This window comes from Panthera leo, chromosome C1 (assembly GCF_018350215.1).
Source record: "Panthera leo isolate Ple1 chromosome C1, P.leo_Ple1_pat1.1, whole genome shotgun sequence".
Lineage (NCBI taxonomy): Eukaryota > Metazoa > Chordata > Mammalia > Carnivora > Felidae > Panthera > Panthera leo.
This window is the reverse complement of record NC_056686.1, coordinates 35,844,592-35,859,747: the sequence shown is the minus strand read 5'-3', so window position 1 is coordinate 35,859,747 and position 15,156 is coordinate 35,844,592. Positions and strand designations below refer to the sequence as shown.

At 45.5% G+C, this 15,156-nt stretch overlaps 2 protein-coding genes across 3 annotated transcripts in view; both read left to right on the top strand.

The window, feature by feature from the left end:
* GPBP1L1 (GC-rich promoter binding protein 1 like 1) overlaps nucleotides 1-7,740 on the top strand; it is a 66,984-nt gene extending 59,244 nt beyond the window's left edge. For both annotated transcript variants that reach the window (XM_042950952.1, XM_042950954.1), the window contains 5 exons: nucleotides 2,698-2,838; nucleotides 3,294-3,452; nucleotides 4,748-4,872; nucleotides 5,818-5,920; nucleotides 6,837-7,740. In XM_042950952.1, the coding sequence (XP_042806886.1) occupies nucleotides 2,698-2,838; nucleotides 3,294-3,452; nucleotides 4,748-4,872; nucleotides 5,818-5,920; nucleotides 6,837-6,989 (681 nt within the window). In that variant the 3' untranslated portion in view covers nucleotides 6,990-7,740. The remainder of the gene's footprint in view (nucleotides 1-2,697; nucleotides 2,839-3,293; nucleotides 3,453-4,747; nucleotides 4,873-5,817; nucleotides 5,921-6,836) is intronic.
* An 88-nt stretch (nucleotides 7,741-7,828) lies between these two features.
* On the top strand, nucleotides 7,829-15,101 carry CCDC17 (coiled-coil domain containing 17). Its single transcript, XM_042950947.1, is given in 13 exon segments — nucleotides 7,829-9,991; nucleotides 9,994-10,074; nucleotides 10,178-10,400; nucleotides 10,501-10,663; nucleotides 10,879-10,962; nucleotides 11,054-11,172; nucleotides 11,444-11,581; nucleotides 11,788-11,933; nucleotides 12,047-12,144; nucleotides 12,303-12,506; nucleotides 12,652-12,862; nucleotides 12,932-13,042; nucleotides 13,292-15,101. Coding segments are annotated over 13 exon segments (1,902 nt in total). The 5' UTR covers nucleotides 7,829-9,775; the 3' UTR covers nucleotides 13,400-15,101.
* The last annotated feature ends 55 nt before the right edge of the window (nucleotides 15,102-15,156 follow it).

Sequence of the window (15,156 nt, the reverse complement as noted above, 5' to 3'; positions counted from 1 at the left end):
GCACACATGGGTGGCTCACTTGGTTAAGCATCTGACTTCAACTCAGGTTGTGATCTCACAGCTTGTGAGTTCAAGCCCCAAATCTGGCTCTGTGCTGACAGCTCAGAGCCTGGAGCCTGCTTTTGGATTCTGTGTCTCCCTCTCTCTCTGCTCCTCCCCCACTCACACGCTGTCTCTGTCTCTCTCTCTCTCAAACATAGATAAACATTAAAAAAAAAAAAAAAAAAAAAAAAAACCTCAGGAGAGAGGTTAAGTGTAGAGATACAGTTTTACATATTATCATATGGTCTCAACAATTTAAGGGATTAAACAGTTACAAATAACTGGTTAACTGAGAAGCATATTACAGCAGAACACTGAGGCTAGAGCCCTGGAGAATGCCTCCTGGATCCACTGAAAAGACGCAAGGGAATCCAGAAAGGAAAGAGGGGACAGGTTCTGAAAAGATGGGTAATAGCAATCTCCAAAAACAGATATTTTTATTAAGAGCTGGCCTTGGAATATAATATGACAACAAGATTTTTGGTTATTTATTGAAAGAGCTAGTTAATTAATTGATTGTTTAGGGAGAGAGTGCAAGCAGGGGAGGGAGAGGGGGACAGAGGATCTGAAGCAGGCTGTGCCACCCAGGTGCCCCAAAAGAACTATTTTATTAAAATGGGGATGGAGGTGAATGTTGCAAAGAATTGAAAAGTAATAATGAGCAAGTGTAAGACAGCAGATACTGACTTAATGCAGGAAAGCTTGTCAATAAAAGGATGGTAGTATAAAGGAAAATAAATGTGTTTGGTTTTTTTCACCTAGCTTCAGTAAGGTGGCTTAGCATGTTTGTAGATAAAATGGAAGAACTTATTAGAAGGAAGGGAGGAAATAACTGATAAATTCTGAATGGAAAGAGAATGAACTAGGTGTAGAATGGTAGAAAGGGAGTAGGAAGCTGTTAAACTTGAGGTGCAAAGGAGGGAATTGGGGAAAGTTTGATCTAGTGACTTCTGACTTCTGAGTCCAGTAGGAGAAGACAGGATCATTTGTGGTGGAGAGAGTTGGGAGTGCTTTGATTGGAGTTTAAAGGAAAGGGAGGACATTTTTTAAAAAGCTGTGTTGAGGGGTACCTGGATGGCTCAGTTGGTTAAGCGTCTGACTCTTGATTTCGGTTCAGGTCATGATCTCATGGTTTGTGGGATCAAATCCAGCATCGGGCTCTGCACTGATGGTGTGGAGCCTACTTGGGATTCTCTCTCTGCCTCTCCCCTGCTCATGTATGTGTGCTTGGTCGGTCTCTCTCTCTCTCTCTCTCTCTCTCTCTCTCTCAAAATAAACAAAAAAAAAAGCCAACCATGGTTGATATGTGGTTCACTCTGATGCATGTCTACATATATAATTTCTCTACTAAAAGAGGGCCCAGGGCAAAATGGGTTTTGTCCAGTGAGAAGCCAGCTATATAGCATAGTGTTTGAGTTACTGAAAATTAAGATTAAATTGGAATAAAGTTGGGCAGAGATGTAGGTATCCTGTTGCATGTAACATTGGTAAACTTTTCATACTACTGTGGCAGAAATGCAAGTGTTTGTGTGTCCTGAGGTGACAATGTTAAAAGAAAGACAAGGCATCTGGTAACCATCTACAACTCTGGAAGCCACTGAGGAACTATCATCTTTGATATTTAGTCTTATATAAGCAGCCATCTTTAGATTTTGATGAGCACAAGAAAAAAAATTAATCTCCATTCCAGTAGGGTCATTGTCTCTCTTATCTGCTTGCATGTTCTTTTTGGAGGCATTGCAAAAAAACAATACTACATACTATTTGAGTAACCTTGGACAAATTGTATAACTTTCTTAAAAGTCAATATAATAATTATACCTAATTAGAATAAGAATGTGAACAGTTTGATAAGCGTCTGGTAGATACTCATTTACATTAATTCCTTTCCTAAAGCCTATAATATCCTGTTGAATACCAAGAAAGAAATTCTTTTCACTCAGATCCTTCCTTTGTCCTGACCGTCTCTCTGTTCTGGTTGTTTCATTCTGGAAAAATGGACATTTTTCACTTATCCAGCCTCACTCCATTGATGTGCTTTGTCTTCCTGTCTCTTCAGACAGTGTGGTTGACTCAAAAAAAAAAATCTTCCAGCTTCACTATGCTGCCATCAAAATTGGAGCTAGGGCCAGCATGACAAAATAGGCCTAAGCCCCACAAGGCCAAGCAAAGAAAGGATCAAACCAGCATTGTCTAGCCATTTACATTGCCTGCTCTGGCCTCCTAGAACTAGCTTCCTGCCATAAGAGTTCCTTCTGGGAAACAAAACATTTTGGGGTCCAGTAAGTTTGGAAAATGCTGTATATTATATCTGCCTCTCCAATTCATATACAATTAAATGCTTTGAGAAATAGCACAGTGAAGAAACCTGTTGAACTTTATTCACTTCAGCTTCTCCCAGAGTTATTGAACCAGAGCTTTCTTTTTGAGAAATACCTATTAATATCCCATGACCCTTCTGGTTCCCATCTGCTTTTTTCTCCTTCAAGTGCCTAACATCAGAAAGAGGTTGCATGCCTCCCAAACATGTTAAGATGGGTAAGCTCTTGGAACTCGTGTTCTTACATAACATTTCACTGTTTACTTTCTGATCTTCCAGGCTGAGCTTCTGTCTCCATACTTGTTTTGACTGATTTATTCTTTCTTCCTGTGTAGCCCAGTGCATGGAAAGCTAACAGAATGGAACACAAATCAGGATCCCTTTCCTCGAGCCGGGAGTCTGCTTTTACCAGTCCAATCTCTGTTACCAAACCAGTAGTACTGGCTGGTGGTGCAGTTTTAAGCTCTCCTAAAGAGGTGAGTGAGGACAAGGCCAAACAGCCTTTTCTAAAATTGCCATTTCTCATTTACTTACATATGCTAAGATACACGGTATGACATGTACAGCTCTAATTCCATTTCCTTTGTAGCTGTGCTTCTCTCAGAGTCATTTCTTGACCCCATTAGCGTCTAAAGATGGACAGTAGCTGAGTAGTTAGTAGTTGCTCTGTAGTAGACTATGTTAGACCGGCATCATTTCTCGAGACTATAAAAAAATGAAAGAGATGCTGTATAAACTATACAGTCTTAACTGCAAAAACCCTGCAAAGCTGAAGTCTGTTTATATGAAAAGGATAGTTTGTTTTTGATAAAAGACAGACTGGTAAATAGGCTGCCAGATTCTGGAAACCACTTCCATATAGAAGTGACCCAGAGAATTCCAGTTCTTGCTCTTTGCTGTCAGGAGCAACCTATTTGTGATATTTGCCCAGAGTCCCTCCAGCACTACTCCTCCAATTGAGATCAGCTCCTCTCGCCTGACCAAGCTGACCCGCCGAACTACCGACAGGAAGAGTGAGTTCCTGAAGACTCTGAAGGATGACCGGAATGGAGACTTTTCAGAGAACAGAGACTGTGACAAGCTGGAGGATGTAAGACCATAGGAATTTTCTGGGCAACATAGGGGTTTTCCCGTGTTGTATTTATGCTTTTTTAAAGTCTTGAATTGGTTAGTGCTATAAGAAGTTGGTAAACTTACAGAAGCTTTTATCAGTTAGGATTATATTTACTTGCAATATAAGAAAATCTGACAGGATACCTGGGTGGCTGAGTCAGTTAAGCATCTGACTTCGGCTCAGGTCATCATCTCATGGTTCGAGAGTCCAAGTCCCACTGTGGGCTCTCTGCTGTAAGCACAGAGCCCACTTTGGATCCCTCTGTTCCCCCCAACCTTAGAAATACATTTAAAAAAATTAGAAAATCTGACAAACAAAACCGTAAAACCAAGAGGGTTTTGTTTTGTTTTGTTTTTGTTCTGTATCCTACAACAGGAGAGTTAGAGGTTGCAGTTTAAGAGGGTGAGCCTGGGGCACCTGGGTGGTACGGTTGGTTAAGTGTTCAACTTCAGCTCAGGTCATGATCTCACAGATTGTGAGTTCGAGCCCTACATCAGGCTCTGTGCTGACAGCTCTGATCCTGGAGCCTGCTTCAGATTCTATGTCTCCCTCTCTCTCTGCCTCTCTCCTGCTCGCGTTCTTTCTCTCAAAAATAAAATAAACATTTAAAAAAACTAAAAATAAAAAAATACGAGGGTGAGCTCCTTGGTATTATCAAGAAACTTGTAAGTTTTAGTCAACTTGGGCTTGGCTAGTTATGCACCTCTATACTACCCATCCATGTTCTGGCTAGGGAAAGGACAAAGAGCGAAAAACCTGAAAGAGGATGACGTCTCCCTTTTTTAAGTGCTTTCCTAAAAGCCCCATCCTGCAATTTGCATGTATACAACATTGGCCAACTGTCAGATAGCAACACCTAGCTGCAAGAACTCTAGGAAAGTGAACTTTTTTTTTTTTTTTTTTTTTACCCTGGGATAATGACCTGAGCCAAAATCAAGTGTCGGACGCTCTCAGTTGACTTGAGCCACCCAGGTACCCGAAAGTCAACTTTTTAAAGCTGAGCACAGTTCTTTAGACCAAATGATTGCATGGGTATTGCATAGGGATCTAATAGCTCTGCCACCATTGACATAACCTGAAGTTAAGATCCTGACTAGTTGGTAATACTTTGGAAATCTTAGTAAGGTGAGCAAGTCCTCATTATTAAATAGGAAGACTTTTGAACTGAAGTTGCTTTCTGGAAAGCACTTCCCTCAATCCTGACTCCTTAATTTTGTAGATTACTTTTCTTGCCACAAAGGATCATTAAACCAAGTGTGTCCTTATTTCAGTTGGAGGACAACAGCACACCAGAACCAAAGGAAAATGGAGAGGAAGGCTGTCATCAAAATGGTCTTAGTCTCCCTATAGAGGAGGAAGGGGAAGTCCTCTCACATTCTCTGGAAGCAGAGCACAGGTAAGGGAAGATCAGATCACAGTGGATGCTGTGTATGGCCTGCGAGAAGCTTGAACATACTTAAGACGTTTCACATCTGGTCTGGCATACAGAGAGAAGTGTCCATTAGCACAATAACTTGTTCTCTCTGTATGCCCCTGCTTTGACCTATTGCCCGCTGGGCATTGTTTTACAGATTTGCCAGCTTTTTTTACACTTTCCTCTCCAAGGCTTTCATGTAGTTTAGTTTCAGATTCAGTTTATAACTCAGTGGAAAGGGGAACCGGTTTTCTGGGACTGTTGTGCTGACCCTTGGGCCCTCCTAACCCAAGTGAGCAGTTCCAAGAGGCCTTTAAAGGGCCTTGGGAGGCATGAGACCCCCATGGGTGGAGTGCATTCTTTTAATGAGGGCCTTGAACACAGAGCAGCCAGCTCTCTGGGCAACTAACTAGATGGCAGATAGGGCCTGCCATGTTTGGCAGTCCCTTCCTGAAAGGAGGTTCCTGTCCAGAATAACTTTAGGAGTCAGCAAGATCACAAGAGTATGAAGGAGACCACAATGCCATGAAGTTGAAAGAAAACTTAGGTACATGTGGAACTGTACTAATCTGCTTACAAGAGACAAAAGTGAGATTTCTTCCTCTGTTTTGTCTATGGGATAGAGAGGGCCCTTGCATTTTGGCTCTTATGCAATCTTATTTTCTGCTCTACTATCTCTTCTCTGTAGCCCTTGTGCTCTGGAAAGAGCAACTGTGGAGATCCCTCATTTAATTCAAGCACCTAAGTTGCCATAATTAAAGTTTACCCCGCTGGGGAGGAAAGAAAAATCCAAGTGGGTACCATTGCCCCTAGACAAGTAAGTTTTTTCCGAAAAGTTGTGGGCTTCCCACTTATGCTTAAAGGTGTCATGTTTTTTTGTTTTTTTTTTTTGTTTTGTTTTTGTTTTGCCTTACCTCCCTCTACAAGGTTATTGAAAGCAATGGGATGGCAAGAGTATCCTGAAAATGATGAGAATTGCCTCCCCCTCACAGAGGATGAGCTCAGAGAGTTCCACATGAAGACAGAGCAGGTATGTCATAAACCTTTCCTGGAGACCAGTTAATGACCAGGAGAGGAAGGAGTCACAACAGTCCTTGTCCTTAGGGAGCCCCAGTTTAGTGTAAGAAAAGGACCTTGGAGAAGAAAATATAAAGTAAGTTGTCATAGTAAAAAATAAAGAGAAGTGTATCACTTCCTAGGCAATATGGATCTCCAGTAGGTGAATACAAAAACTAGGTCAGTAGTTTGCAGATTTCACAAGGTAGTATAGTCTTTCATCCTGGCAGCTCTAACTCCTTATCAGAACCACAAGACTGTGTCCAAAGCTAGGGTCTCAGCCCTTGGTCTCTAGAGAAGCAAGCTCACCCTCCCCTGCCTTCAGCGTTATGGTTTCCCTCAGATACTCTGGCCAGAGCCAAGAAACGACATATTTGAATTCATTCAACAAGTGTTTGGAGTCTTTGAGTGAAACACTGCCAGATCCTAGGGTTTATAGCAGTGAGCAAGATAAATGGAGTCTCTACAAACCTCATGGAGCCTAAATTCTGGTGGTATTTATATTTTATTTACATGTATTTGTATTTATGGCATTTATGTTTAAAGCACAAATAACAGTATCAAGTCCTATAAAGAGAAATTACAGGCTAACAGAAAAATTTTGCTACTCAGAAGTATTCCCTCAGTCATTGTCATCATCTGAGAACTTGGAGAAATAGAGAATCTGAAACCCTACCTACTAAAATCAGAATCTGTATTTTAAAAAAATCATTAAATGATTGATTTGCACATTAAACTTTGAAAAAGCACAGCTATATGAAATCTTTAATCTCTCAGAAGGGCGCCGTCCACATTCTGCCTAGAATTGAGTTGAGGCCTGGCCTTTTCCAGGTCTCATTGCCAGTGTCATTTTTGATGGTTTTCTTTTTTCTTTCCCATGCTAACCATAGCTGAGAAGAAATGGCTTTGGGAAGAATGGCTTTTTGCAGAGCCGCAGTTCCAGCCTGTTCTCCCCGTGGAGAAGCACTTGTAAAGCAGAGTTTGAGGACTCAGACACGGAAACCAGTAGCAGTGAAACATCAGATGACGATGCCTGGAAGTAGGCATATAAATGTTCACAAATCTGACCCAGGAAACTCAGCTTGTGTGTTTAGAGAGTATACAAAAGAAATTGTTCTTTTCCTTTTCTTATGTTGTTGTTGAATACTTCATGCACAAGGGAAATAATCATATCCCAAAGAGAGAGCAATTGGCTTGTTTAGCTTTTGTTGTTGTTCTTTCCCTGTTATCTGCTTAATAGAGAGAAGTTTGTGTGATGGGAAAAATTTTTTAAATACACACACACAGACACAGTATATATGGGGCGATGCACAGGTGGGAGCTGGCAGTGCAGAGAGGAGGAAACACCGGTCTGCAGCAACAGCTTCTACTACCAGCCCTTGGGGCACTCACCCCTGTGCTCAAGCAATCATTGTCAATGACAAAGTGACTATTGAAGTTATAATTGTATTAAATTAATGCTAATAATTTGGATATTTTATTTTATTTTTGGCTGCTCGGGTAACGATAGCCCTTAACCAAGCATACATGGTTTTCTTTTTCTTTCTTTTTTTTTTTTTTTTTCCTTTTTGGGTACAGCTGTAAAATATTTGGATATAGGAAATGTGTTATTCTTGCAGCCTTGATATTCAGGGTGGATTGTAAAATATAAATTTTTGTGAGATTTCAAAGATTAAGATTATTTTGATAACATTATTTACAGATTTAAAAGATGTGGTTATCACAAGTCTGTTGAGGGGGAAAACTACTGCATAAAATAACTAACTTGGAATAAATATTTTGCATCAGTTTGGATTGTCTTGTGTAAGAAGTATATTTCCTTTAAAATTAGATGAGTGGATTCTTTGGGGAAATACTTTTCGAAGTCTGAGGGAAATCTGAATTCAGACACACCTGTTTCTCCTTTTAGCAGATACTTTTCTGATGCAGAAGAATTTGTGCAATAAATTACCCATAATAAAATCAGAAACCCAAGTTTCCTTCCTGAAACTGATTTTCACTGCTTAAGTATTTACCAGTGTGCATATTTTAAGGAAGGTTTATGTCTCAGTTTCCTGCTAAATAAGAACATGGGAAAGGGTTTGAGCCAGTGCTGTCTGGGTGACCAGTGGAGGAGGTACATTTTTTCATTCAACGTACACTTCCCCAGCAAGGCTCTGGGGATGCAGGGAGTGCCCAGCCCAGTAGGAAAGAAAATAAAGTTACATTAAAAATGAAACCTTAGTCCAAAATTTGATGGACCAGGTAGAAGTTAAACCAAACATATTGATACTGGCACTCTTTGGCCATCCCTACAGTGGCTATAGAGGTCTAAGATCATACTCTAATAGGAGACCAGCAGCAGAGCAACAGGCCTCATTGCATGTTAGATGACTAACTTGTAGTGTCTTCAGAAGGGGTAGAGGCCTAGAGGCAGAAAGACTAGCATGACATTTGTTGGATTCTAAAGGCTAGGAAGGCAGAGACCCTGTCTGCCACACTATTATATAGTCTCTCCTGCTAGTGTTACAAGTAGTCCAAGTGGAAATGTTGATTGAGCAATAAAAACTGTCATATTTCATTGAATATATCTATTTGAAGACATTCTTTTATGTAGTAATAAGAAAACTTGGCAGTTACTACATTGTCGATCCTGATTTCAGTGTTAAAATGTGGGAAAAACGTGCATATTAGAATCCGTGAATACTATAAATGAATTAAGTTGCAAAAGTATTAAACCAGACATGAGAAATTGGTTGAGATAGAAATATCGTACCTGTTTAGCCTTGGGCTTTGCTCCTAACTAGCTTTCACAGAACAGATTTCTAAAAATGTGCCCTTCTTCTCCCTTGGACTTAAGCTGGACTGAGATCACATGCTTTGAAACACTTTGCAAGCTGTTGCTGGTCATATCTTGGCCTTACATGGGGGTGTTGCTACCTTAAGTCTCTATCTTGTTTAGAAAAGGGAGTTTGGAAACATGGGGCTAAGTCAGAGCTCCTGCCTCTGATGGATGCAGATCTTTGGGGAGGTGGCAGAGAGATCTGACCCACAAGAAGGGCCTCCCTGGCCCCTGGCCAGCTCAAGTGAAAGCTTACCCTCATCTGATAAATTTATAATGTTCTCCCTGAACTTTCCATTCCTTGGCCTGTGTGGACTATCTTTCCTCTATAGCCAAACAAAACAAAACCCAAAAAACAGGAATCAGGGAATGGGTGTTAGGGAGAGACCGCTGGCTTTGGTGTGACTTGGTTATGCAAAAGCTGTGGTTTCTTCCAGAGAGGCACAGTGCAAAGAAGAGCTTTTCAGCCTACAGGAAAGACAGGTTTCCTGGAAGAAAACCCAGAAGGGACGATTGCTTCCATTCCCAGGTGTTCCCTAGAATGGAGAATGGGGCTAACTTGGGTAACATCCATTTGGGGGAAAACAAGAATGAACAAGATGACACCTCCCTGCTGGAGGCTATTCAGTGGCCAGCAATTGGGAGTGATGGGGCCCAGCCAGCCTAGGAGACAGCTGTTTGTTCCCCTTTATATAAGCAGAGAAACGGAGATTTTAAAAGGGACTTGCCCATGCTCATGTAATTAGGTAGAGCAGTCCTTGTGACGCTTTTTAGGGGCTCCTCCCAAAGGTGGCCTGCTTTTTCCCGCCCATGCTCCAGACCTGCCTAGACTTGTAGTTGTTTCCCAGGTTGCTAAATCTCCTCCCCAAACATAAACAATCTAAACTCAGTAAACCTGGCCTTTCCTCTCTGCCTCTGGCTTTCTGTTTCAAACTCCTCTCCCATTCCCCTGCCCTCTGCCCTGTCTTCTGCAGGTCTTGTCTGGTGTCAGGAAAGGGATCCCATTCCATGGCCTCCTACTCTGGGGAGCCAGGGCTCCTGTCCTGTGGGTCCTGTGACATGGTTTTCCGCTCCTGGGCCCTGCTGGCTACCCACACTCAGCGCTTCTGCATTGGCCATCTGACCCGAGAGGTAACACCTGGTGCACACCCCTCAACAGGCCGCCTCTGGCCAAACCGGGCGGGTATTCAGACAACTCTTTGAGGATTTCTCATCCCACACCCTGTCGCCAGGTTGTGCCACAAGGACACCAGGGCATCTCAGACCAAGAGGCCAGCAAATTGGCTCTGAAGAAGCTAACGGAGGAGGTACTCTTGGCTCAAAATTCAGCGTCCTCCCCAAGCCTACAGATCAGGCAGATTATAGGTCGGATTACTCCTAACAGAGATCGCGCGTTCCTGTTATCTCCAGGTGCAGCGGCTGTGGCTGTACCTACAGGAAATGCAACCCTGGATAACAGAGGTCCCCCGAAGATCAGAAGGGCTCCGAAGACGTTGTGAGGCGCTGACTCAGGGCCCCACCCCAGAAGCTGCTGGAAGCCCGGGAGAGAGGCTTTGGGCATTGCAAAAGACTCACGCAAAGCGGATGGTGGAGACGAAGGCACAGAGCCTTGCCCTGGAGCGACGCAACGAGGGTGAGGGGAAAGGAGAGGGGGACTAAGGGCCCGCTCCGCCCCTCGCCCTTCGGATTTGAGTTTGTTGGCCCCGTTGCGACCCAATCCTTTACCGCCTCAGAACTGAGCCAACGCCTCCAAGGTTTGGCCCAGACCCGGGGCGGAATATCACGCCTTATCGGCCTGGAGCGGGAGCTTCGAGAACTCAGGGCAGAAGGCCGGCGAACGCGGGGAGCTCTGGAAGTGCTAGGGGCGCACGTTCAGCAGCTACAGCCAGAGTCCGGGTGAGAGCCGGCTCGGGGAATTCGGTAGCTCAGCTGAGCTGGCTTGGGGGCGGGGCTGGGGCGGGGCGGGACCCTCTGGAGGGCGGGACGCGCGAGGCTCCAGCCCCTAAGCCGCTGGAAAGCTGCGAGTGTTAGCTCGGGAAGGGGCGGGGCTTCCGGAGGCCTGGCGTCTGGATCTGTAATACCTTTTCCGCGCCGGTATCCCTCTGCTCCAGGACCGGGCTCAACCCCTTGCGACAGGCAGAACTCTGTTGTCCGGTACTACAGGCCAACCCAGGGACTCTGGCTGCCGAGATCGGGTGAGGTCCCGGGCCCGGGTACGGCATGGGCGAAGCGCTGATCAGCTCTGGAAAGACGCTGCTGCCTTTTTGTCCCCTACTCCCTTCCTAGGGCCCTGCGCGAGGCCTATGTTCGAGGCGGGGGCCGGGACCCCGGCGTTTTGGGCCAGATATGTCAGTTGCAAGTGGAGGCCTCAACACTGGAGCTGCAGCGGTTGCGGACTCGCAGGGGTGAACAGGAGGGGGCCGGGGGGCCGGCCAGGAGTGCCTCTCAGATGCGGTGGTCTTAATTGTGGGAGGAGGAAAAGGGCGGTTGAGGGAGGCATGAGGACCACCTGAGCAAAAACCCAGAAGTATAAAACCTGGGTGGTCTTTGTGGCAATGGCTAGAATGTTACCTGACAAGTCCAGCCTTGTCCAAAGAGACCTAAAGCTGGATAACTCAGAATCTCACCAGCTGGTCACCAGAGGTCAGAGGTGACAGGTCGGACTTTTCATCGCAGGAAGGAAGGCAGATGCCACACTGGGGGAGCTTCTAGTAGTGGAAGCTGAAAACCGGCGCCTGGAGGCAGAAATCCTGGCCTTGCAGATGCAGAGAGGCGCAGGCCCTGCGTCCTGGCTTCAGCGAGTACCCGTCCCAGGTCACCTAGCTCAATCAGACCAAGCTCAGAAGAGGGGGTTAGAGGGACCATGTGTGGGGAATGAGGCTGGTGTTTATGTGCTGTCCGTCCTTGTTTATGTGCATCTTCAGGTGTCCATGCACCTAGGCTCCCGGGGGAGGGTTATCTCAGCGCTGTTACTTGCTGCGTCCTGCTTAGGGGTACCCTACTCTTAATTCTGCTCCCAGGGCCTAGGAAGCTGCGACCTGCCGCGAATCCCAGCCCAAGTCTGAGAAGGAGGGAAGATCCCCCACGCCTCCCACCCCGGGTGGCTCCCCCACTGCCACCGATTCCACACCCCACAGGTGTCCTATTGAGTGGCACAGAAGAGGCTGTGAGGACCCAGGGGTTTGGTGGGGGAGGGTGGCAGGCAGTTCTGTTTTGTGCAGTTGGGGAAGCACGGACACCTGGGAGGCTTTCCGGGGTCCACTCTTTCCCCATCCACAGCCGCAGCCTCCTGGAACCATGACCAGAAACCTAGGCCTGGATGCACACTTCCTCCTGCCCACTTCTGACGTTCTGGGCCCTGCACCCTACGACCCTGGGTGAGGCAGGCTTCCTCTTTTGACATCCTCTGTGACTTGGTCATCACTTTTAATTAAGGAGACCACTAGGACAAATGAGGGTTGGGGGGGGGGGCAAGGTTAAGAGGAGCTGGGGGTGTGTTTATGTGTAGGTGCCAGCTGAGACCTGTGTTCTTCAGGGCTGGTCTGGTCATTTTCTATGACTTCCTTCGGGGACTTGAGGCTTCTTGGATTTGGGTGCAACTACTGACCGGTTTGACCCGAGATGGACAGGATACAGGAGGGGTCACAGCATTGCCCCCAGCCCTTTGCTTGCCCCCACCTCCAGCTCCTGGGCCCATGGGCAACTGTGCCATCCTTGCCAGCAGGCAGCCTGTACCCAGGTCAGTATGTGGAGATTGGCTTTGGTGCCACATTTTGAGGCTTTTCCCTCATTCTGAGTTTTCTCATGTGTACATAGGGCCACTGGCTCTGAGGGCTATCCTAGGAAGGGAGAACAGTTCTGACACCTTGTTTTGGTTGTTCTAGACTGCCACCTTCACCATCAGTATCCTTGGTCTGTGAGCTACAGGCCTGGCAGGGGCTGGCATGGGCTACAGCACCACAGCCAAAGGCTTGGGCCTCACTGGTGTTATTTGACCAGGATCAAAGAGTGCTAAGTGGTCACTGGCGTATTCCACTTCGGGCCCTTCCTCTGGACCCCAGCCTTAGCCTTGGGCAGCTGAATGGGATTCCCCAGGTAAGTGTGGAGTAATGAGGACTGGGTCTACTCCAGGTACAGATGCATTACTATTTCATCTCTCTCCAGGTAGGTCAGGCTGAGCTCTTTCTGCGACTGGTTAATGCAAGAGATGCAGGTGTCCAGACACTGGCAGAGATCAATCCAGCAAGTGCCCAGGAATACCAGTACCCACCTCTGGTGAGGGCCCACCTGGAGCTAGGGGCACCACAGGTGTGATTGGTGTGTGGTTAATTGCCGGTATTTGCTGACCACCATGTGCCAAGTTATCAAGTGCTGTGAATGAACTCATTTAACCCTCATACATCCTATTAGGTAGATCTAGGTAAATGGATAAGGAAATCAGAGAACAATGAGGTTAACTTGGTTTACACTGGGTAGTCAAGACAAACCTCTTGCTAAAGATACTTTCTTCTCCCTGTTCCACAGATGTCCAGTTCGCCTTCACTGGAAGCCAGCTCCCTTGCCCCAAAAGCTGGCTTTGTTGATCCCCCTCCTCCCACAGAAGAGCCCCTCAGCAGTCAAGGTTTGAGATGAGGGTTTGGGCCCTCATCACAGCTTTGACCTACCCCCTCTGGCTTTGGGTCTAGGAAAATATGGGCAGGAGTAGCTTAACATGCAGAGATCTAGGATTTGAAGTTGCCAGACCTGCAGTTTTACTACTACACCTTCTGAAGGTCTAGGAGCAAATAGCAGATAAAAGCTCCAACGGCTTTACCACCTTTCAAAAATACTTGTGTAAAACAGATGTGGCGATTAAGTGAATGTAAGGTTATTTGCAATACTGCCTGGCATCTAAATCCTTTCAAAGATGAGCAAGGGCACTCTTTAATTCATTAAAAGAACTTGAACTTATTCCCACGTTTCTTGCTAAAGCCTATCTTGTTGCCACACTTCTTCATTCAAATCCAAGCTTCCTCAGGACATCCTCTGGGAAGCCATCCAGGCTCTAAAGGTCCCATAAACTAGGAGCTCCCATATCTTACACACTTAGAGGGTCACTTGTGAAATCTGGCTGAAATTTGATATTAGGCCTAAAACCCTCAGGACTTGGTACCTGCAATACGAAGGCATCTTCAGGAAGATCTGCAGCCATGAGTTACCATAACCAGCCCAGAAAAACTCCATTTTCTCTTGTATTTAGGGGACAAAATAATAAAGTGAAAAACTGCCTCTGACATTGGTTATTAAAATGGCAGTTTCTGACCTAGAGTCTAGTGCAGCAAAGTAGCCCTGTGGGTGGTCAGAATTAAATAACTCCCTCTAGGTAATGTAGGGCAGGCACTGTTTGGAATTCAGATCCAAACAATGCCTGATGCATAACAAGTAATTAAACTAAGGGTCGGGTCAGAGGCAGCTGATATATGGAGGCTCTCCATTTACCTTGCATCCTGGGCATCTGTGAGGTCCTAATGGGATGGCTTTAGTACCAGTATCCTAAGCACCAGCACCCTTAGACTGGGCAGCCAGACTTTCAACCCCACCTTCCACATGGAAATGCTCTAGGCAGTCAAGGATCCCAGTGAAGATTTTTTTTTTTTTTTTTTTTTTAAACATTTAGTTGAGAGAGTAAGAGTGAGCAGAGGAGGGGCAGAGAAGGAGACACTGAATCTGAAAATCTTTAAACACAAGTCCAGACCAAGAGCTTTTTTACCATCTTTATTTGAGAAGTCAAAACTGCAGATGGGGTAACAATTCGGATTCAAGTTGATAGATAATTTCAGCCTTTCTGTACAGAAAACAAAACTCCATCAACCAGCCTCCCCACAGATTCTCCCAAGCACATCCAAAGGGTCCAGTCTGTCCCTCAGCCACTTTCAAACCAGAAAGCTCATTTCTCTATAATTAGCACACCAGTTCTCAAGGTTTCCCCCACCACTCCCTCACAAGTTTTCTTCAGAGTTCTTTTTCCAGACAGGATTATTGGCCCCCAGTTGGAGACTAAGTGGATAAAAGTACCAAGGCCTGACTCAGAGGCGGTTATCAGCTCACAAAGTCCATCAAACAGAAGTATCAGCACCAAAGAGCAAGATCTTCACCAAGTCTTGTTTTTGTAGCCCCCATCCAGGGACAGCACCACTGAAGGTTTGCAACACAGCTGAGTGCAGTATTTAAAATGGAAAAAGCATAGCACCATTGGAAGACAAAAGGCCTATAACCATGCTTTATTTGATCACCTCCACAATAGGTAGGAATTTGGATGAGAACAGTACAGAAAGGGAGTGGGGGGTGCCTTTGGCCACTATACAAAACCTGGAGCGTTCCAAGGCACAGATTCAGCCAATGTTTAAGAA